The 22304-nt window shown below is 40.7% G+C and overlaps 1 protein-coding gene across 6 annotated transcripts in view; it reads left to right on the forward strand.

The window, feature by feature from the left end:
* The window catches only part of Dnm3 (dynamin 3), a 486391-nt gene that overhangs the window by 156870 nt on the left and 307217 nt on the right, over positions 1 to 22304 (forward strand). For all 6 annotated transcript variants that reach the window (XM_036202803.1, XM_036202804.1, XM_036202805.1 and 3 more), the window contains exons 5-10: positions 6725 to 6823; positions 7399 to 7559; positions 9755 to 9897; positions 15386 to 15521; positions 17790 to 17857; positions 20636 to 20774. In XM_036202803.1, coding sequence (XP_036058696.1) covers positions 6725 to 6823; positions 7399 to 7559; positions 9755 to 9897; positions 15386 to 15521; positions 17790 to 17857; positions 20636 to 20774 — 746 coding nt within the window. The remainder of the gene's footprint in view (positions 1 to 6724; positions 6824 to 7398; positions 7560 to 9754; positions 9898 to 15385; positions 15522 to 17789; positions 17858 to 20635; positions 20775 to 22304) is intronic.

Consider the following 22304-nt stretch of genomic DNA (forward strand, 5'->3'; position numbering starts at 1 on the left):
CAGTGTTTCTCTCAGGTATTTGCCTCAGCCTAGGACAATTTAACAATGCAGATATTGAGCATCTTTTAAATGTCTACACACCATCTGCTTCTCTCCTCTTGAGGCACCTGTTCTGGTATTTTACTCAAGGTGTTTCCTTCCCATTGTCCTTATTATTGAATTAGAAGGTTTTTATTTCTTCCAGAGCAGTTCTCTTGTATATAATGAGTGCTCTGTGTATTTTGAGAAACATTCCTTTGCTAATATTGAAAATATTTCCTTCCTATCTGTACTTGTCTTATCACTCACTGTCTTGACATTGCTTTTTTCTGGGAAGAACTCTTATATGTCTGAAATTAATAAAGATACTCCAACTCCTTTGATGAATGCTAGTGTGAGATACATTTTTCTATTCATTTTTTAAAAAATTATTTATGTTCTTCCACTTACAGTGGGCTTTTCTGTAGATAACAGATAATTGACTGATCTTGTGTGCTGGGAATTGAATCTGAGCGTTGTACACATAGGCAAGTATTCCACCAACGAGCACTATCCCCTGCTTTTGATTTTCTTTTGACATGATCTTAATGTGTATCTCAGGCTCCCTCGAACTTACTGTGTAGTCTAGGCTTTCTGGAACTCACAGTCCTCCTACCTAGTCTCCCAAGTGGTGGGATTACAGGCATGTACCACCATACTCAGACTATTTTTTTGGCCCACTGTGATAACCTCTATCTTTTAGTTGATGCAATTAAGCTATTGGCATCAATGTGATTACTGATGTCACTGGATTAATAGTTACCTTTAAATTAATGTCTCCTATGCATTGCCCTTGTCTTTTTATTTTTTATTTTTTATTTTTATTTATTTATTTTTTTTTTTAGCTGAGGATCGAATCCAGGGCTTTGGGCTTCCTAGGCAAGTGCTCTACCACTGAGCTAAATCCCCAACCCCACCCTTGTCTTTTTTAAATATAGTTTGTCTATTCCTTTTCTGCCTTTTTTGTTTTTAATTGAACATTTTATATGATTCAGTTTTCCCTACTTTTTTAGCATCTCTGCTGTATTTTACCTTTTGAGTGGTTGTCTAGAGTTAGCAATACACACAACTAATTCAAGTATACTTTTAAATAACACTGTATTTTGTTATGAGTTACTGGAGTACCTTGTAATTTCTATTTTATTTCTATTACTCTATTACAGTGCTTTTTTGTTTTTGGCCCCAAGACAGAGTTTCTCTGTATTGTTCTGGTTGTCCTGGAACTCACTCTGTAGACCAGGGTGGCCTCAAACTCAGAGATCCACCTGGCTCTGTCTCCCAAGTGCTGGAATTAAAGGCATGCGCCACCACTGCCTGGCTACAGTGCTTTCCCCCCCATTTTTATTTATTTATTTTTTCTATTATCAGCTTGATATAGTACAAATTCTTATCCTAATAGTGAAATGTTTCACTGAGGCTTGCCCAGTGATTGAGTAAAACCAAAACTTATTATAAGCCACAGTCATCCTAGGGTCCCCCTTGCTATGTAGCCTGCCTGGTTCTGTGGGTTGCAGTCTGATTGTTTTTTGTTTTATATTTAGTATCCACTTATGAGTGAGTACATTCCATGTTTGTCCTTCTGGGTTTGGGTTACCTCACTCAGGATGATATTTTCTAGTTCCATTCATTTGCCTGCAAATTTCATACTGCCATTGTTTTTCTCTGCTGAGTAGTACTCCATTGTGTATATGTACCACATTTTCTTAATCCATTCTTCAGCTGATGGGCATCTAGGTTGTTTCCAGGTTCTGGATATTACAAATCATGCTGCTATGAACATAGTTGAGCAAGTGTTCTTGTGGTAAGATTGAGCATTCCTTGGATATATGCCCAAGAGTGGTATAGACGGGTCTTGAGGAAGACTTATTCCCAATTTTTGGAGAAACCACCATACTGATTTTCAGAGTGGCTGTACAAGTCCCCCGAGGATTATGTCCCTATTGACAGCTTCTCCTGGGGGCACACTATGTGTGATGTCTATAATCTATCAAGTCGACAGGCTCTGGAGTCATCTGGGAGATGGGCCTCTGGACATGCCTATAAGGGACTATTCTGGTTACGTCCATTGATGTGGGAAGACCTGTCTTGATTGTGGGCGGGGCTGTTCCTTAGAGATTCCAGACCATATAACGTGGTGGAATCAGGCTGAGCATTGGATGCACGCACGCACACTTGTTGCTTCTGACCATTAGGTGCACATGACAGCTGCTTCAAGCTTCTGCTGCCTGGACTCTTCCCCTCATGATAACCTGAACCTCGAATTGTGAGCCCAGATAAACCCATCCTTCCTTAAGCTGCCTTTGCCAAGGTGGCCAATGACAGCCAATGGGGAAGAAAGGATGATAGCATGTTAAGAGGAACTTCAAATTGGTTGCCCCGCTCCTCTCACTGCCACAGATGATTCTTATGTAAGAACTGCCCTGCGCTTCCTCAAAGCAACACACACACACACACACACACACACACACACACACACACACACACACGTGAATGCACACAATGTGGTGGTGTCTTGCTCTTAACTCTCATGGTTTTCACATTGAAGTCTGTCTAGCAGTATTTAGCTTTTCCTGCCTCAACACTGAACATTAGTTTACTCATGTGTAACACCATCAGCTGGGAAGCCACACCTCGTTGTCCTTTGATAATTATAACATTCCCTGTAACGCCCCAAAGATTGTTTTTCGGAAGCACAAACTTGGTTTTCCGACTCTGAGACTGATTGCCTGTGAGTTTCTGGTTCTAAGTTTCTACTTTTGTAAAATGGGATTGTTTTTTTTTCTTTACCTGTCTTGCCAAAAATTTTTGGCAGCATCTTTCACTGTGATCTTCCATCTGATAGATGTGTGTGTGTGTGTGTGTGTGTGGGGGGTGTTCTTTCTGCCTTTGCTCGTTTATATTTTTATGGGTTGTGGAGATGGATTGAGCTGTTTACCTGCCAGACTGGACTCTTGCTACTCTCATTTAGATTCATAGTAGCTGTTCTCTCCCCTTTTGTGATGAGCTGGAGTGCCTATAAAACCTCTTCAGAAAGTCCGTCTTTTGAGAGTTGTGAGGAGCGTTGCTAATAACTACTCCTGGGCAGCAGGGTGTTATGGTGTGTGGCTGCCCAACTGGCAGATGCAGTTTCTTACTGATGAAGAAAGGAACACCCCAGAGATGAGAAGGGGTGAGTGGTCTGTTCCTTCGTCAGTGCACTCAGCTTCCTGTCTACATAAGCATCAGATTTTGGAAGCCCCGGTGCCTTCTCAAGGTCATTCTCGGGACTCACTGGTTCTCACACCATGCCTGTTCTTTATTGGAGAAAAGCACAGCAGACACAAAAAAGTGAAAATGATATCAGCTCTGCACTTAGTCTTTTATCAAGAGGATCGGGAGTGTCTTAACCTGTGTCCTGCTCTTCCTTCATCTCTAAAGATCCCTCTTCTAAATCTGGACATCACTCCTATCTCCAGAATTCTGACTTGTAGCCAACCCCTAGTTCTATAGACAAGTGGGACTAGATGTTATGACTAAGCTGTCAAATAACACAACTAATTACTTAGAGAATCTAAGAGTTGGGGTGCAGAAAATTAGTGGGATTAAAAATGGAACTAGGTTGTTGGATTTAGCACCACCAAACTCTAGCTCCATGTGTCCAGGCTGTGACCCCTTAGGCAAGTGTATTTTTCCTCTCACTTTTCCTCAACCTGTATAATTGAGAAAATAATAGCACCCATCTCATATGGTTTTCGTTTTGAGTTCTTAATGAGACTGGCACAGGATCAGGGATCAACAATGTGTTCTGTTTTATGTAGGTCTTTAAATTCCCAGTGGCGTGCCTCGAAAGCCTTTGAAATCTTGTCTGACAATGGCTTTTTGAGATCCATCAATGCAGGTCTTGAGTCTGCCAGCAGGAGTTCATTCATTGATTATTTTAAGCTGCCTATTTGTGGAACCACATGTGAAGAGAAAGAAAATAGCCTCTTCTCCGTTTCTGGTACTCTACCTCACTAAGTGAGGACGTGGCTGCCTTTTCAGATACAGGAGTAGGAAAGAGATACTTTTTAACCAGCTTTTAAAAACTAAAACTATATGTATATACATTCCTTAAAGTCATATACATATACACATTTAAGGTCTCTCTCTCCCCCATATATATATATGTGTGTGTGTGTGTGTGTGTGTGTGTGTGTGTGTGTGTGTGTGTGTGTAAAAGACATTTTACCTTTTGATAAAATCTTTTGATTACATCCTGGTCTCTGATTCTGTGTTTCCTGAGGTCCCCACTTTCAACCCTTTGTATTGCATGTGGAACTTGTCTCTCTGTCTCTCTATAATATAGTTAGACTGCTACTTCGTGACATTTAAAATTGTTAAATTTTTATTTGACTTTGTAATGTGGAGGAAGTAAACTTAGAAGTCCTCACATCACTCTCCCATACCTACATGCACACACACACACACACACACACACACACACACACACACGATATTTGATTCACACACTGCTGGAGAGGGGAAGAGGAAGGGATAAGTTACACTAAGGATGTTTGAAAAGTCATAGGGAAATATTTTATATTTATTTAAAATTACATATAATATAATGCACACACACACACACACACACACACACACACACACACACACACATATAACTGAAGTTGAAGGGGGGATGATCCTCCTCCCCCAAAGTATAGACTGTCCAAAAAACCTCAATGACAAACATGGGAAACCTTTGACTTATTGTTTGGGGGAGTCCAAGAGACCCCCTGTGGCTCCCCCAAAAGCCAATATAGGCTACTGTCATTGGCCTTGGTGCCTTCCAGAAAAAGGGGTACAGCCTTACTGATGAAGACCCCGCACAGATCTTGGTTCTCATTTTTTCTTTATATTGCACCCCTGTTTTGTAGGGTACATACTTTACTAGGTACCTAGAAGACAAAAGGAGTTTAAATATTCTGGGACTTAGCAAGTCAATAGTCAGGTTTTTCTACTGTCACACTTATTGATAAATTAGAATTCTAGGTTAAATATTTTTTCCTTCAAAATTTTGAAACAATTTCTCTGTTGCTTTTGGGTTTCCAATTTGCTTCTGGGAATGCCAAGATGGCCACGCCTCCCAACCATCTTCATGTGGCTTCCTATTTAGCCTCATCTGGCAGAATTTTTGGAACATTCTGTTTCGAGTGGTTTGAAATCTTACACTGACATGACAAACTGCATATGTTTTCACTGCATGCTGGCACTTGCTGAGTTCATTCAACCTATAAATTCATATCTTTCACTTTGGAAACATTTTCTTGAATAGGATCTTCTTAACCCCTGAACATTTCTGCATGGGCTTTTCTCTCCAGGACACCAATTTTTCAGACTTTGTATCTTCACAGTCATTTATCTGGTTTTTAAAGGTATTTTCTATTGTTTTCCAGAAGGATTCCTCAACGTCATCTTTGACCTTTCTGCTTCTATTTTCATTTCCTGCTCTACTTTGTCTGAGTGTTTCTGTGGTGTTTGATTCTTTCATGAGTCCAAAGACTTCTTTTTCTTCAAGGGTATTAATAAAAATAGTGAAATTTTATGCCTTTCAGTATCTTTCCTGTGTGTAACTCAGAGTTACAGTGTAATATAACAACATTTCTATTAATGGTGGGCTGCATATATAATGGTGATCTCCTGAGATCATTATGGAACTTAAAAATTCCTAGGACCCAGTGAAATTCCTAGGACCCAGTGATGTCATAGCCTTCACAACACCACGGTGAAACTCCTTCTTCACTCTCCTCTGTCAGGGCTAGGAGGGTATCACATATTCAATTATGTATGTGCATGAAACTTTGTAATGGTAATAGATGACCGTGTTACTGATTGATTTACTAAGAGCTATTTTATATTTTTTCTATTCATAAAAAGTGCCAAGGAGCTGGGTTACAACTCTGTTGGTAGAGTGCTTGCCTTGCCTCACCGTTCCTGAGTTTGAGCTCCAGAACTCACAGGCCAAAAGTTAAATGTGGTGTTGCATGCTTGCAATCTCAGTGCCGAGAAAGCAGAGATCAATGGACCCTGGGATTTGCTGACCGACTAACCTTAGCCTTAGTTCTAGGCTAACAATAGAGCTCATTGATAAAGAAGAAAAGGGAGGGTCAATGGTTCCTGAGGAGCAACACCTGAGGTTGTTTTGGATGTCCACATGTATGCACACACATGAACATGCACACCCTTACACACGTTTTATGTCAACCATAAAACCTTATTCTGTCTTAGACTGGCTGCAGTCTCACACATCTCATGTTGATTGTCTCTTGCTTACATCAGGAGGCCCCATTGAGACACTGCCTTGTGCCACTTACTTTATATAAACATACTCTATAATGATTACATTACACAGTGATGAATTCTACACACAACACATTTCTCAGACTATGTTCCCATGGTTAAGTGAAACATGGCTGTATTTAGAAGTATTTTTGTGATATGCCTTTTTCTCTTGGATGGAAAAGTATCTCATGAATAAGTGGGTTTGGAACCCTTTTACTTGTTATATAGGTAATCAGCAGACTGGTTTGATAGTAAACTGGAAGCAACGGAAGCTAGAGAGAAACAGGAAAAGGGCCTGGAATATGAGCCTTCCCTTTAGTGTTGAGATAATTTGCCCCTTGAATTGGTTAGTTTTTTTTTTTTTTTCCTGCAAACTGTGTAGTGACAATTGTGTTTGTTTATCATACAGGTCTGAGGACCATTGGCGTTATCACAAAGCTGGATCTCATGGATGAAGGAACTGATGCCAGGGATGTGCTGGAGAACAAGCTGCTGCCTCTTCGAAGGGGTAATGTACTGTGGTTTCTACAGGCCTGCCTTTTATAATATGGCAGAAAATGACTGGTGAGCCACAGGGAAGCTTGGCTTTATTGCTTCCTCTGTTATAAGGGAGTGATTTATTATTAGCTATACTTTATTGGGAATGGCACAATGTTCCCAAGTGTTGTATTAAAGAATGTTTCAAAAGGAGAACTATTTCTTAAAATAACAGGAACAGGAAAACAGGGGAAGGAAGGAGCTTGAAGGAAGGTTATAAATATTCATCATAGGCTACATAAATATACACCATCCTGTTTTAAGTCAGATATTTACTTGCCTGCTGTATGATGCTATTGTTGAGATATAGTTTCTTAAAGTATATAGAGCTTTAAAAGGTGAGAGATATTATTCTGTTGATTTCAACAATTTATCAATAGCCAAATGAGTGGCATTTATTTAATAGTGAGGTCTTGGATTAAATGTTGTAAGGAGACTCAGTCTTTAGGCCTTAAAATTAATTTTGCCTGTTAGAGAGCCTTGAAGTTTCTCTAGAATAAATAACAGGAAATGTGCCAAATCCCATAGGTTTGTGTTTCATTTCAGGCTACGTGGGGGTGGTCAACAGAAGCCAGAAGGACATAGACGGAAAGAAAGACATTAAGGCGGCCATGTTGGCAGAAAGGAAATTTTTTCTTTCTCACCCAGCTTATAGACATATTGCTGATCGTATGGGGACCCCCCACCTCCAGAAGGTCCTGAATCAGGTAAAATTATTCTTTCAAGCAGTAAGTACAATTATGAGATGTGTAGATTGTTAGAATTAACATTTATTATTATAAAATTATTTTTTCCCAGATAAGACACTCTGCTTTTGATAATTTTAAAAGTCTATATTTAGACCCACACAATTTCCTCTTTCACTGAATTGAACTCACCTCAATATTGTTGATAGTATTCAAAGCAAAAATGCTTATGATTTAGGAACAGCAAGCAAGAGATTTAGAACAGGAAACATATGTGTGAGCATGCACTCACTCACAATACATAGTATCTCAAGTTAGACTTATGCAGCTCTGACAAGGTAGTCTCTTCAGATCTGTTAGATTTTTCCATTAACTTTTTTATGGTTTTGCTAAATCTTTATTGGTTTCTTAATTTAAAATATTGAAACAATAAATCTTGATGAAGTAATCATTGATTTCCACTAATCTAAAACACCTTTTCCATATAACACACTCACTCAAAATAAATAGAATTGGAGTTGGCATTCAGCCTACCATCTCCCATGACTCACATACACATTTTCCATAAGTCCTCAGTAGACTTACTTACATATCTTCTTTCCATGTGGGAGTTGAACATTGTGACAAGCATGGGTGGTCACTGGATACAGGTTTCCTTCTTGACTTTCCATTGCACTGACTTTTTATTGTGAGTAGCTTCTGCCACAAATGTCCTAATAATTTCTATATGGAGTGTTCTCTATGCCCATAAGCTGTCAATGAGTCAGGTAGTCACAAACATCCTGATGTTGGCCCAATAAGGAATCAGTGGAGGTTGTCATGGTAACAGTAGCTGAATCTGTATCCGAAGCACTTGGGCGAAACAATGGAGGAAGTTGTAGAAAATAAAGATTAGTAGTATACTTTTAAGTGATGTAATAGACTACCATAAATTTATGCTTTTTAATCAAGGGCAAATGAGCATTGAGAAGCCACAAGGTAGCATTTGACTGTATCACTTAAGACATCAATTCAGCCAGGCGGTGGTGGCACATACCTTTAATCCCAGCACTCAGGAGGCAGAGCCAGGCAGATCTCTGTGAGTTTGAGGCCAGCCTGGTCTACAGAGCAAGAACCAGGACAGGCACCAAAACTACACAGAGAAAACTTGTCTTGAAAAACAACAACAACAGCAACAACAACAATGAAAAGACACCTATTCATTTTAAAGAGCAACACAAGTCAGTCATGCAAGAACCACAATATTCTACCAATGAAGCCAGTACTGGTCACACTTTCTAGGTTGTTGTCTTCATACCTGCATTGGCCTAAGAAAATGATAAAAAAGACTGAAAAATATCCTAGGGCAAATTCACTAATATAATTGGACATATGTTAGAAATAAAGTAAGTTTTGAGTAGTAGAAAACCAGAAGGGCATGATTAGCCATTTAGATTACATGTGATTACAAAGTTAGGACATAACTGAATGACTGGGTAGGGATGACAGTGGCAGAGAGCTATCCCTTGCTTAGTCACGGACCTTTTAAAACCACCTCCTTGAATGCATAAATGTGACCAATCAGAGCTAGATGGCACTGGGAGATGGAGGAAATTGAAGGGCCTGCCCGAGACCCAGAGTGCAGAGAAAGTTAGCAGCTGGCAGCTCCCTGTAGCACCTTCGACCACCTCTGTACATCAAGATGCTCATCCAGTTGGTAAGGAAAACATCAGGTAGTGCCCGAGATGCTCAGATTCCAACGTCTCTAATATAGGTATGTGGATAGTCTTTTGAACCAGAGTTTCTTTGTGTAGTCCTAGCTGTCCTGGAACTTGCTCTGTAGACCAGGCTGGCCTCTAACTCAGAGATCTGCCTACCTTTGCCTCCTGAGAGCTGGGATTAAAGGTGTTAAATGTTCCTTTCTGTGAACAGCAATCTAAATTACCCCAATGCTAACATGGTATAGTGCAGTCCCATTAGTAATTTCAGGTACATTTTAGCAGGGTGTGGGAGGACAAAAAAAAAAAGATAACCCAAGTTAGTAACTAATTGAAGGACTTTTGGGCATCTCCAAAAGGCAGTGGGGAAGAGAGGACATCTCCGCTCCTGATGCAGTCCATTGCAAATATGCATGTGAGTTCTGAGGGGGCGATGACGAGGGCAACAGCGGAGGCTGAAGTTTGTCATGAGCTGATCTGCACTCATACACATGTCTGGTTTTGCTGTGTTTTATTTAGCAACTTACCAACCATATTCGAGATACCCTACCCAACTTCAGGAACAAACTCCAGGGACAGTTGCTCTCCATAGAACATGAAGTCGAAGCCTTCAAAAACTTCAAACCAGAAGACCCCACCAGGAAGACAAAAGCTCTGCTGCAGTGGGTCACCTCTCTCTCTCTCTCTTCATTCATTTGAAACTGCTTTGCCTCCATCTGTTGGTTGTGCTGATTTCTAGAAGCAGCAAGCAGCACACAGGGGGTTCTGTGTGCTATCCAGTGCCCCTTGAATTGTTACATTTTTTCAAGGAACACTTATTGATTTTCCTGTTTTTATAAATTTAACCAGTTGTCCATCTCCATGGATTCAAACAGAGGGTAAAACTAGCAGTGATAACTCAGGAGAGTTTTTCTCTCTTTGCCTCAGAAGTAAGTTGAGATGAGCATATCATTTGTATTTTAGAGCTGAATCTATAGATGCCACTTTTTAAAATATTTTTATTTTATAATTAACTTAATTTCACATATCAGCCATGGATTCCCCCATCCTCCCTCCTCCCACCTCCTGTCCTCCCCCCAACCCACTCCCTACTCCCACCTTCTCCAAGGCAAGGTCTCCCCTGGGGAGTCAGTCCAGTCTGGTAGACTCAGCTGAGGAAGGTCCAGTCCCCTCCTCCCTACACCAACACTGAGCAAAGTGTCCCAGCATAGGCCCCAGGTTCCAAAGAGTCAGCCCATGCACTAAGGACAGGTCCCAGCTCCACTGCCTGGGGGCCTCCCAAACAGTTCAAACTAATCAACTGTCTCACTTATCCAGAGGGCCTGGTCCAGTTCCATGCGGGCTCCTCAGCCATGGGTTCACAGTTCATGCGTTTCCACTAGAGAGAGAGGAGGGATTGTATGAGTGAGAAATATTGAGACCATGATTGGAAAAAGCACAAGGACAAATAGATGCCACTTGTTGTCTTTATTTCAAGTTCTCGTGTGATTTTCCTGTGTGTGTATTTCAGTAGAACAAGAATGAAATATTAATTAAAAACTATAGAGAAGAGGCCACATTTCAATTGCTTTTTTCTTTCTGGTAATGATTTTAATATGGCTGTTTAAACTTCAAGCATAAAAATTCATGTAGGACTTTTACTCCGTCATGACCTTCCTGTCTTCTCCCTGGGTTGGTAGGGTAGGATAGTAGGACAGCAGAGTTGCTAGAGAACACTTGCTCCTTTCATCTCTCTGTTGACCCCTCTTGACCTCAATTGTCCATTTTTCTTGTGCTTCAAGTTACACTAGGTCTCTCTCAATTGGAAGACAGCTACCTAGTATTCCTAGACACTTACATTGCCTGCCAATGATGATAGTTGGATGATAGTTGATACCTCTTATAGTTCTTTCTTTCTTTCTTTCTTTCTTTCTTTCTTTCTTTCTTTCTTTCTTTCTTTCTTTCTTTCTGTCTATCTATCTATCTATCTATCTATCTATCTATCTATCTATCTATCTACTTATATTTGTGTGCATTGTATAGGTATGTGGAGGGGCATGAATGTGCATGAGGGTGTGTGAGTGTAGGTCAGAGGTCAACATTGGATGTCTTCTTTGATTGTTGCCTACCTTATTTTTTGAGACAAGATCTCTCACAGAACCCAGTGCTCATCAATTTAGCTAGACTAGCTGTCCAGCAAGCCAAAGAGACCCTCCTATCTCCCCCACCCCCAGTGGCGGATTGCAAGTGCATGTTACTATGCTGGCATTTATATGGTTGCTACGGGTCTGAACTTGGGTCCTCTTATTTGTACAGCAAACATTTTTCCAACTAAACCACTTCCCTGGCCCATTTTATGGCACTTCTATTCCTTGCACCTCAAAGCAAAATTAACTCCCTTATTTTTCACGTAACCCATCTTTAGTATGTAAGCTTCATTTCTCCCAGCATCATTACTGTGTGTGGGGTGGTCCCAATATGCTTCACAGTCAGCAGTGAGGAGAGACAAGGATGAAACTTGATTCAATACTACTTAGTGAGTTGGTGCTGGGCCAAAATTCTGCATTCTGATGCCAGGTGGTTTGCTTTAGCCATATTTAAGTACAGCATAATTTTGGGAAAAAGTTTCCTGATGACAATTAGCTCAGCCCCAAGCGTACAACAAAGCTTAAGACGTGTTTACATTGAAACTCTTTACAAAGTACATATGGCATCTTCCATAAAGATCGGTTCTGATGACTCAGGAACAGTGCTCAAGATAACGGTCTAGGGAGAATGGCTGAGGTAAACATAATGCTGTGGGAGTCAGGACTGGCCTGGACCTAAGATAACATAGAAATCCTTAGGCTGTTGTAAAATACAAGTGATATCTCTCATAAGGATGGGTTTTATTGACTGAGAAGCAATGCTCAAGATTTAGAGGAGAAAAGCCTGGGATAAACAAACATAATATTCTGGGGGATTCCAGTAAAGCCTGGCCCTACAGATAGCAAAAGATCACCAGTCATAAACTACATTCTTTCCCAGCATTCAAACATCTCTTTCCTTTGAAGAGACAAGCCTGAGTGTTTAACTTTCCAGGCTTCTCCAGTGCTTATCAGTGTATACAAGGACCTCTTACCCTCTACACTTCACAATAGTTTCACCCTTGTATTTGTCTGATTTCTTCCCTACTTGGTGGGTGAGATTTGACTTTCTGTTCTAGAAATTCTTTTTTTTGCCATGGTTGTCTAGCTTTAGCATGGCAAGAACCACCTTCTGGGCTGAGTGCCCGCATGGACAGAATGCCATTAGAACTTTCCTGCTGTCCTCATTCAGTGTAAGTGACGTTATTTCTTCCTGTAAACCTGGGATGCTTTGCTAATCTGATGACTCTTGTGGTGTCCTCCTACAACTTGGACATCATCATCCATTCAGATGGGCCTAGATCTAGCACTGTACACTGTCTCAGCTCTTTGGGAAGAGGGGGAGACATAATCTTTCTTCAAATGTGAGGGGATGCTTTGAAATGCATTCTGTGGCTTTTGCTTTGGTCAGAAGTAAGATATTGTTTGTGATATTAAGCAAGGTATCACAAAGGTATTGAACCCATTTTGGTGTTTGTTGTTCCAGTGATGGCCACAAAAGGAGATTTAATTCTGTGTTTTAAGTGAAGATATTTCTAAACATTTAAAATGTTCCAGTGGCATCTTAATTGAATCATATTATATTTCACTTAAAAATAATACCATACCAAAGAAGAAAAAAATTAAGAGTAGAATTCTTCCCACATCTATGTTTTCTTGACTTTGGTCAAACTCATAAAATTCTTCAAGTTACATAGAAAAAATATATATTGAGGTCGTACATTATTATCTCAACATCCATCTGAAGCTAGGATGTAAAGACTGGTCCTTGTGGTCTGTGACTTCATGTTTTCTTTCTTTCTTTCTTTCTTTTTTTTTTTTTTTGAGACAGAGTTTCTTTGTGTAGCTTTGGAGCCTGTCCTGGAACTCATCCTGTAGCCCAGGCTGGCCTTGAACTTGTAGAGATCCACCTGCCTCTGCCTCCCAAGTGCTGGGATTAAAGGCGTATGCCACAACTGCCTGGCAGACTTCATGGGTCTTGACTGCAGACTATTTCACCATTAGATTGTTGACTAGACTGTTGGTTCATTTTCTTCCTGCCTTTCCTGACATGCCCCTTCATTTCTTCCTTCTGCCATCCTTCTATGCACTCTACTCAGAGTCTGGCTCTGCATTCCCTACCATGGCATCAGCAGTGAATGGGAACCTTTGTACTCAAGGAGAGGGTCATGAAGACACACATCTAAATGATGAATTGTGTTAGACTCTACTAATTCTATTTATCATAAGGAGAGAATGTTGGAGCCCAGAAGAGGAGTCAGGTATATGTGAGGAGAAGAATTACTTCCTAGGAAGTGAATGCTCAGGGCCCTGAAGTATGAGGAGAGTATTAGGTTTAAGGAGTAGAGTAAGAGAATAGAGTGAAGCTTATTTCAATACCATCAAGTGGAGGGGATGGGAAGAATTGACAGAGATGGAAGTTTGTAAAAATTTCTAGTGTTTCAGTGCACGTGCCATAACTTTACAGATGTTTAACAAAACCCATTAAAACCATTAGCTGATACCCGAACATGGCTAAGTAATTTGTAATTACTTTAACCCATTATAGCCAATAAATTTATTTACAATAAAAATATACAAGTTTCAGAAGATTGAAAAATATTTTTCTATTGGATTTTGAATTTGAAGCTCTAGTATGTCAAAATTAGAATTTCTAAACCTAAGTTATCACAAATGGAATACTTTTCTTCTTTCTCTTTTATTTTAACCAGTTAGTCTAAGATAATTAATTACTTCATAGCACAAATAGTTATTAAGCATCTCTTATATGTTGCTCATGCAGAGATAAACTAAGTGTGAGCTCTTGTCCTCAGGGGAGTGACTGACAGGAAAACAAACAGTGGTGATGTGGTCTGTTAAAGTATTTTCTGTAGGCTGAAGAAGCAGAAGACCCCTTCATCTGGGTGGTAGGTGATGGTGGTAGCTGAGGACCACTGATCATGAGGGGTTTCTTGAAAGAATTAGTGCTTGAGCTGAGTCTTTAGAACAGAAGGAAATTAGCCAGGCAGGGAATGGAGTCAATAGTGCTATAAATGCCTCCAAACAAGAACAAAAACACAGGGGCATGGTACATTTGGGAACTGGCCATATTCTTTGTGTTTGAATTGGAAGGTATATGTGGATGGGCAAGAGATAGGCCTCAAGAACAGCCAGGGCCATGGCATGAAAAATCCTAGATAACAGGTTAAACCCAACTGTGGGAATTACTGAAAAGCAAGCCAGAGCTAGTTGTAGAGGAGTCTGCGATGACAGGTTTGTATGACTATGGCAGTATAAGGTCTGACCTAGACAGAATCCTAGAATCAGAACAAAAATCAAGAGGTGCTCTAGTATCCAAAAAGAAGTTGCTGAGGCCAGAGCCAAGGCAGGAGAATCAGCAGGCTCAGGACTGAGAGAAGTTAAGTGGTTCATGTTTTAGATGTGTTGATTCAAGACAGCTAAAAAAAAAAAAAAATACATGCCCAGCACACAGTTGCACATGTGGGCAAAGTACTCCTATGAATCATGGCATCTGAAGGTGCAGAAAAATTGTATATGATAACTTTGGATGCTCTGGCTACTCTTAGACAACCCAGCACAAATTTAGAGGATGAGGGAGATGGACTGAGGTTTTCATACTTTGAGGGAGAAAAGGAACCAGTGCCCTGTGAGGGGTTTGAGTGGCAGGAGCTGTGAGTGGGGAAGGGTGATGTCATGATGTCACAGGAGTGGATGCTCACTTGGCTCTTCTATTCAAGATTTATTACATAACTTTAATTTTTAATTCAAGTGTTCCTTAAATACCATTTCATGTTATAGCCACAATGAACAGAACACACTTAAAGAGAAAGATATTTAAAATATTTACTCTAGTGAAAATGTCTAAACTAAATCTCAGCAACTTGTGGTCTTGTAATGGCCTTCTCGACTTGACCAGTAGGTGCCACTAAAAACACCAGAAAAGGAGTCTAAGCTATGCCCTGAGTAGAATCAGGCAAGAACAACAGGAGAGCGGGGGAACTTTAACTAACTTTAACTCAGGCTTATTTCTCTTTCTCAACTCTAGGATGGTCCAGCAGTTTGCTGTGGACTTTGAGAAGAGAATCGAAGGGTCAGGGGACCAAGTCGATACACTAGAGCTCTCTGGTGGTGCTAAAATCAATCGCATTTTCCACGAACGCTTTCCCTTTGAGATAGTGAAGGTTTGTAAGCAATGTTCTTTTCTCCTTTTGCCCTACATCATTTCCAAGCTCTCTTTTGCAGCTCTCTTGATGTAATATGGTGTGTTGGGACCAATAATGTTCTTGGAATAAAATGCTTTGAACTCAAAATATTCTTTTCTGATTTTAGTGAGTTCATATAGATTACTTCAAGAAATAATGCTTGAGTTTTTCACGACATTATCAGTTTTCTAATTTAAAGTATTTCTGAGACTCTCCTGTGGGCCCAAGTTCTAGGGATCAAGATAGAGAAGGGTCTAATTTGTCTATTGTGGAAATACAGAAAATGAAAAAAATAGACAAGTTAAGAAAATTTCAAGTGTTATTATGGTAGCATTAAGTGAAAGTGCCTTTTCATGGCCTTTTTAGATTGGTTCTCTCTGAGAGGACATGTTAGCTATGACCAGCACAGCATTAAGAGGTCAGTGTTATGAAGATCTCTGGGGAGAGATTGACTCAGAGAAGACACTGTGTCCTGTGAAGCCACAGAATGGGAATAAGTGTGATAGCGAAGAGCAGACTCGGCAGGTAGAGGGCTAGGTGAGAGGAAGATGAAAATTTAGAGAGGAAGGAAGTGTCCAGTTCATCCAAGGCTTTCCTGGTTGCTGTGAGGGGTTCACATTTAACAATGGAAAGCCACAGGAGGATTTTACACAGGGGTGTGTGACTTGATTGGGTTGATGATCCCCAAAGAACACTATGCCTGCTGGGTCACCAATGGATAAGCATTAGATATGGTAAGGAAGAGGATCTAGGCTATAGGTGATGAACCTCTTTTTTTTTTTAATGCCTGAAACTCCTATAATCTCAGGGGTCCCTTAAAGAGGAAAAAAGCAAAATTACAAACATATGATTAGGTGCAAGATCGTGGAAGGGATCTTGTGCAAGGGAGGTCTGGAATGTGTGTGTGTGTGTGTGTGTATATACATATACATACATACATACATACACACACACACACACACACACACACACACATATATATATATATATAAGTTTCTCAGTAAAAATGATGTAACAAGAGAGAATGGAGAGAAATGGATGACTGATTTAGAGGTAAGGTTGATAGGCATGGATTGATTCAAGAGACAGAAACCAGAAGGTTCAAAATTACTCCCCAAGTTTTGGCTTTTGCCATTGACTGAGTGATGGTGCCCATCAGACCAGGGAACTAAGAAAAACTGTCAGTGTGTGGGTATGAAACAAGAGTTGTTTGGGGTTGGTCGGCTTGATTGCTCAGTAAGGCAGTTCAGGAGCATAGGGACGGTGCCACTCGTCTCACATGTGAGGAGGTGGATGTTTGTGTCTTGGTGTGGGAAGTAGGTGGGTAAACAGATAGTTCTGTTAAAATGTGCTAAGTAAAGTGACAAGCTTCAGCACAGAGTGTTATGGAAACACCACCCACAGACACGAATCCCAGCCCAAGCATGCCAAGGAGCCAGACTTCTGAGCTGAGTTTGGGAGGATGAGTAGCTAGTTAAGCAGGAAGAGGAGGGGGCGGGGTGGACATGTTAATGATATGAAAGAAGGAATGGTAAAGGCTCTGAGCTGTGAAGCCACAGCATCCGATGGAGACTGAAGGCAAGTCACTGTTCTGAGAAGAAGAATGTGAGGGAGGAAATGGACAGAGAGTGAGGCTGGAATGGCTACATCCCTGTCAAAGCTGAACCTGGTGTGCTCTGGATGTGCCTTCTGGGACTAAGCTCCCTGACACTTTGATCCTACTTCCAAGTAGATTTGTTGTGCCTAAGACTTCTGGGAAATATTTATACTGCAGTGCATCCTGTTTGGGCTTGATGAGGTATTATTAATTTCCTTTTATAAAGAGATCTTACAGTCAGGTGGTTACAATGGCCAGGGAGAAAAGACAGCTGTGCTGCTGCCGCCCATCAAGAGATGCTCTCACATTTGCATTCTCCTGTGGCCTCTACTTTACTACATTCAGCAAAAAGGAATTTTGTGTTTCAAATGAGTGGCTGAGTTTATGTCCAGGAGGCATTCTTTATGCACAGCACCCCTCATATATAATAGAGTTAAAATCTCTGCTCCACTGGAACTCGGAAATCCCCAGTGTTCCATGTGGCCTTGAACTCCATATAAACAGATGTTTTAACCATCTGGATATAGCTTACAAAAGACATGAGTATCCATTTATTAATAGCGAAGTCAAGTTACCCTCATTCTATACTATTCAATAATATTATCCAAAGGAATTAAGTATCATAACTGTGGTTCATTTTGCATCTGCAGATGGAGTTCAATGAGAAAGAATTGAGAAGAGAAATAAGCTATGCAATCAAAAACATACATGGTATCAGGCAAGTGATTCACGTTTTCCCTGTCTTCAATCTACCAAGGAAAATGAGCATTTCCAAATGGCTAGCAGTTTTTCATCATCAGAAGGGAGGAAAGTAGAGAAGTAGAAATCAGAAGAGGAAATCTTGGTTTTAACTCAGCGATACTTTTCTATTGTTAGAGAAAGTTTTTTAAATAATAATAATAAAAAAACCTTTCTATATCTATGGCCTATACTTTTCACGATACGAACTGAGTCTTCTACTGATTTCTGAGTAGATGTGTGTGTGTGTGTGTGTGTGTGTGTGTGTGTGTACATGAATGCAGATGTGTGCATACATGCATATGAAGAGCTTGTACAGTGGACTTGAGAGGGTGGAAGGTTAGAATGCAGGTCGTTGAGGATGGAGGAGTAGTGTGAGTCAAGCCATAAAGATGGCAAAGTGTGGCCAGTCTTAATGGAGCTGGGCCTTTTGCATTTTGGCTGTTGTGGATAGTGTGGTTAGGAGAGTGGAGCAGCATGAGTACAGAATGTGGGCTGGAGTGAGCTAGACGCTGAGTTCTGCCTTATTCAGAGTACGATTATTCTGTTAGTTTCATAGGTTAGTATTTTTAGGCTTATATAACAAATCATCACAGACTGGGTAGCTTATCAACAACAAAATTTGTCTCTTAGTTCTGGAGGCTGACAGCACAAGATGTTCCCCAGCATGGCGTGGTCTGGTGAGGGCCTTATTCCAATCCATATACTACTCAGATCTCACATGCTCTTATGTGGTTGAATAGAACAATCAAGCTCTCTACTCTCTTCCTAATAGACACTAATCTCACTCATGAGAGCCCCACCCTTATGAGCTACTTTCTTCCCAAAGGCCCTAAATCCTAATGTGGTGATATCAAGTATATAGGGTTTCAGCATATAAATCTTAGGGGAAACATACATTCAGTCCATAGAAATGTAGTCTAGAACTATGATATAATTTATTTAAAAAACTTCTTGAGCTCACGTATAGTAAACTAAACATGATTTGACACGTATGTGTTGAATAGAAATGTCCTGAGTGTAAGCCAATCACCTTTAAGATGTTGGTTCATGGTTCATGGATTACCTTAAGTGAAGGAGGGGGTCCTGCTGTTGGTGGCCAGTTGTGGCTCAGTGTCTGTCACAGGGCCAGGATGAAATTATAATGATATTTACCATACTGGGATTAAAGACACACACCACCACACCTAGCTTCTTAGGCACTGGGATTGAATTAAGATTGATTGGGGGGGGGGGAGGGAGATAAGGAGGGAGAGGGAGAAGGGAGGAGGGAGGTTTTTTGTTTTTTGTTTTTTTCTTAAAGGGGACTTTACATAGGATGACATTGTCAGGGCACTGGGCCGGCCAGGGGCAGGCCTGAATGCTAACACAGCCTCATGGAGAGCGTCGACACTGGGGCCCCACTGCCTCACTATGTACATGGGTGGCTCACATGTAAGGAGAGAGCTGCTTTTGAAATCCTTTCGGAATGGTAATGGAGACTTTGTACATCACCCTTGTAATCTACTGGGTGTTGGTTTTAGACACCCTCCCCCCGGATAGCCCAATCCACAGATGCACATTCTCATATAAAACAGCACACTACTTGAATATAACATACACACAGCAGCCTCCCTGTGCACCGAGTCATGTCTAGATTACTCACAATACCTTAATGATATATGAAAATAATTGTTACATGGCATTTTTAGATAAGTAATGTCAAGAATAATGTCTGTAGTTTTCTGTACAGACACATATTATTATTTTTCTTGAAAAAATTCAGACAAGGAACATGCTGTTATGGAGGCCTGCCTAGTTACATTCCTTTTTGTTGTTTTGAAATAATGAATTGAGACAAATGACAGTTACCATTACTTTGTAAGTTATGAAAACATGCTTGGCTGTCTTGTGTGTGGTGCAGGGCATTGAGCCCAGCGCTTGGCACATACTGAGAAGTCCTTCTCAATACTTGGGCATTGCTCTTAGGTGGGAACTTGTGTTTTAGGATTATTAAAGATAATAGTATAGCGCCCACCTGGGGACTGTACTTCTTTCAAGCTGGGCAGTGTTGGTATATGCCTTTAATCCCAGAACTTGGGAGGTAGCGGCAGGAAGATCTCTGAGTTTGAAGCCAACCTGGTCTACAGAGTAAATTCCAGGCCAGCCAGGGCTACACAGAGAAACTCTGTCTCAAAAACCATATATAAACTACATATAAAGGTACCATATAGAGAGCTAGATACTATATATATTTTGTGTTATGGTTATATGCATGTTTCTCTCTATTGTGCTTATGTGGTGTGTGTGCATGTGTGTGTATATATGTGTCAGGGTGGGAGGTGTACAGTTGCACATATTAGTGTGTGCACTTATACATGGAGGCCAAAGGTCAGCTTCAGCTGTCCTTCTTCAGGAGCCATCCACCTCATTTTTGAAACAGGATCTCTTATCAGCCTTAAGCTTTCCAAGCAGGCATATGGAGGCCACAGAGTGAGCCCAGAGATCATTTCTTATTCATCTTCCCTCTCTGGGATTACAGGCTTGTACCCCAGTCCTGTCCTTCTGTGTGTGGGTGCTGGGAATCAAACTCAGGTCCTCATGCTTGCAAGGCCAACATTTTAATGGCTGACCTTGTCTCCTCAGCCACCTATATACCTTTTACACCTGGTCTATTGCATACTTCATTTAAGTTGAAGTCAGTTGAAACGTGTTTTAGGGCTATTGGCTACTACTCAGCTGCTGAAATCTAATCTGCTGCTCTCTTTCTCACATTCAGGACAGGGCTGTTTACTCCAGACATGGCATTTGAGGCAATAGTCAAAAAGCAGATAGTAAAGCTGAAAGGGCCTTCCTTGAAGAGCGTGGACCTGGTCATGCAGGAATTGATCAACACTGTGAAGAAGTGTACCAAGAAAGTAAGTTCGGGTTCTTAAACTTGCCAGCAAGTGTCTCCTTGCTGCATTCACCTTTCCTATCCCTCAATATGGCTTCCCCTAACTCCACCTCACTGAACCCATTCTGTGTCTGTGCAAGGGGAAAGCCTGACAGATTACAGTGGAAGCTGCTTTTGCAGTGGGCAGAGCATTGCCTTTCATCATGCCCCAAATATGTTTACTTAGTTAAGAACGAGTACATTTTTGCCATCTAATCCTTTTCCTTGTTGTCTGCAACAGATAAACATCACTTTAGGATAATTAGATGTATGCTGTAAACAAATCCCTCTGGTCTGTGGTCGAAGAGAATTGCTAGATAAGGGCATCGTTGACACTGTGTGTACCAGTGAAAGAATCTTTTAAATTATTAATAATTCCACTTCAGCCTGCCCTTTTGAAAACAAACAATGTAATGTATTGGTTAAGAGGCCTCTGAGGCCCAGTAACCCAGATTCAAACATGACTTCTGACTTCTCTCTGTACACACCTTCCAATCCAAATGCAAGGATGTTTCAAATGTGCCATGTCCCTGTGTGTTTGTGTTTTTGTACTTGTTTTGTATATTTACAGCAGCATGGTGTTAGGTGTCCAGAGACTTCAGGCATCATTCTGTTTAGTCCTCACTGTCATGGTGTTATCATTGGTATAAGCCTGTGTCACACATTTAGAGCGCCCTGATAGTATACTGGTGAACATAGTCACCTTTCCATGTCACACATAAATTATTAAGTCAGAGGGAGTAAGTATGATGCCTGAGATCATACAGCGAGGACTAAACAGAGTGATGCCTGAAGTCCCATGGACACCTAACACATTGTCTAATCCCAGTAAGGCCTCAACAAATGGGGCTCATCTATAAGTGGCCATTTCCACAGCAACCTATATTCTGTGCTTTGAATATATACTAAATCTATAGAGGAGAGTCCTCGGGAAGAGACTTTACAGTTTGAGTGACATCTCCCTGAAGAATATGAAGAAAATATGCTAAATAGCTAAGACTATTAAAATAATACTTTTGGGGGAAGCTGGAAAGATGGCTTAGTAGTTAAGAACACTCACTACAATGGCAGAGGACTGGAGTTCAGTTCCTACTACCCACATGTGGTAGCTCATGCCTGCCTGTAATTCTGGCTCTGGCAATCTGAAGCTGCCTTCTGGTTTCTATAGGTACCCACATATATGCATGTGTGTGCATAAATTTAAAAAGTTAAACGTATTTGTTTATTGTTTCTTTTTCTTTTTTTAATTTAATTTAATTTTTGTTGTTGTTGTTTTTTGACAGGGTCTCTTTGTGTAGCCCTGGCTAGCCTAGAACTCACTATGTAGACCAAACTGGCCTCAAACTTGCAGGGATCCACCTACCTTTGCCTCATAAGTACTTGCATTAAAGGTGTGCCCTCCCACAAAACATTTAAAGAAATCTTTTGTATTGGAAAGGAGAGTTGTGTTAGTATTCTGGGAAAAGCAGGCCTAATCCATGACAGTTGATTCTGGGAACATGAGCATTTCTGG

This window comes from Onychomys torridus, chromosome 11 (genome assembly GCF_903995425.1).
Source record: "Onychomys torridus chromosome 11, mOncTor1.1, whole genome shotgun sequence".
Classification (NCBI taxonomy): Eukaryota; Metazoa; Chordata; class Mammalia; order Rodentia; family Cricetidae; genus Onychomys; species Onychomys torridus.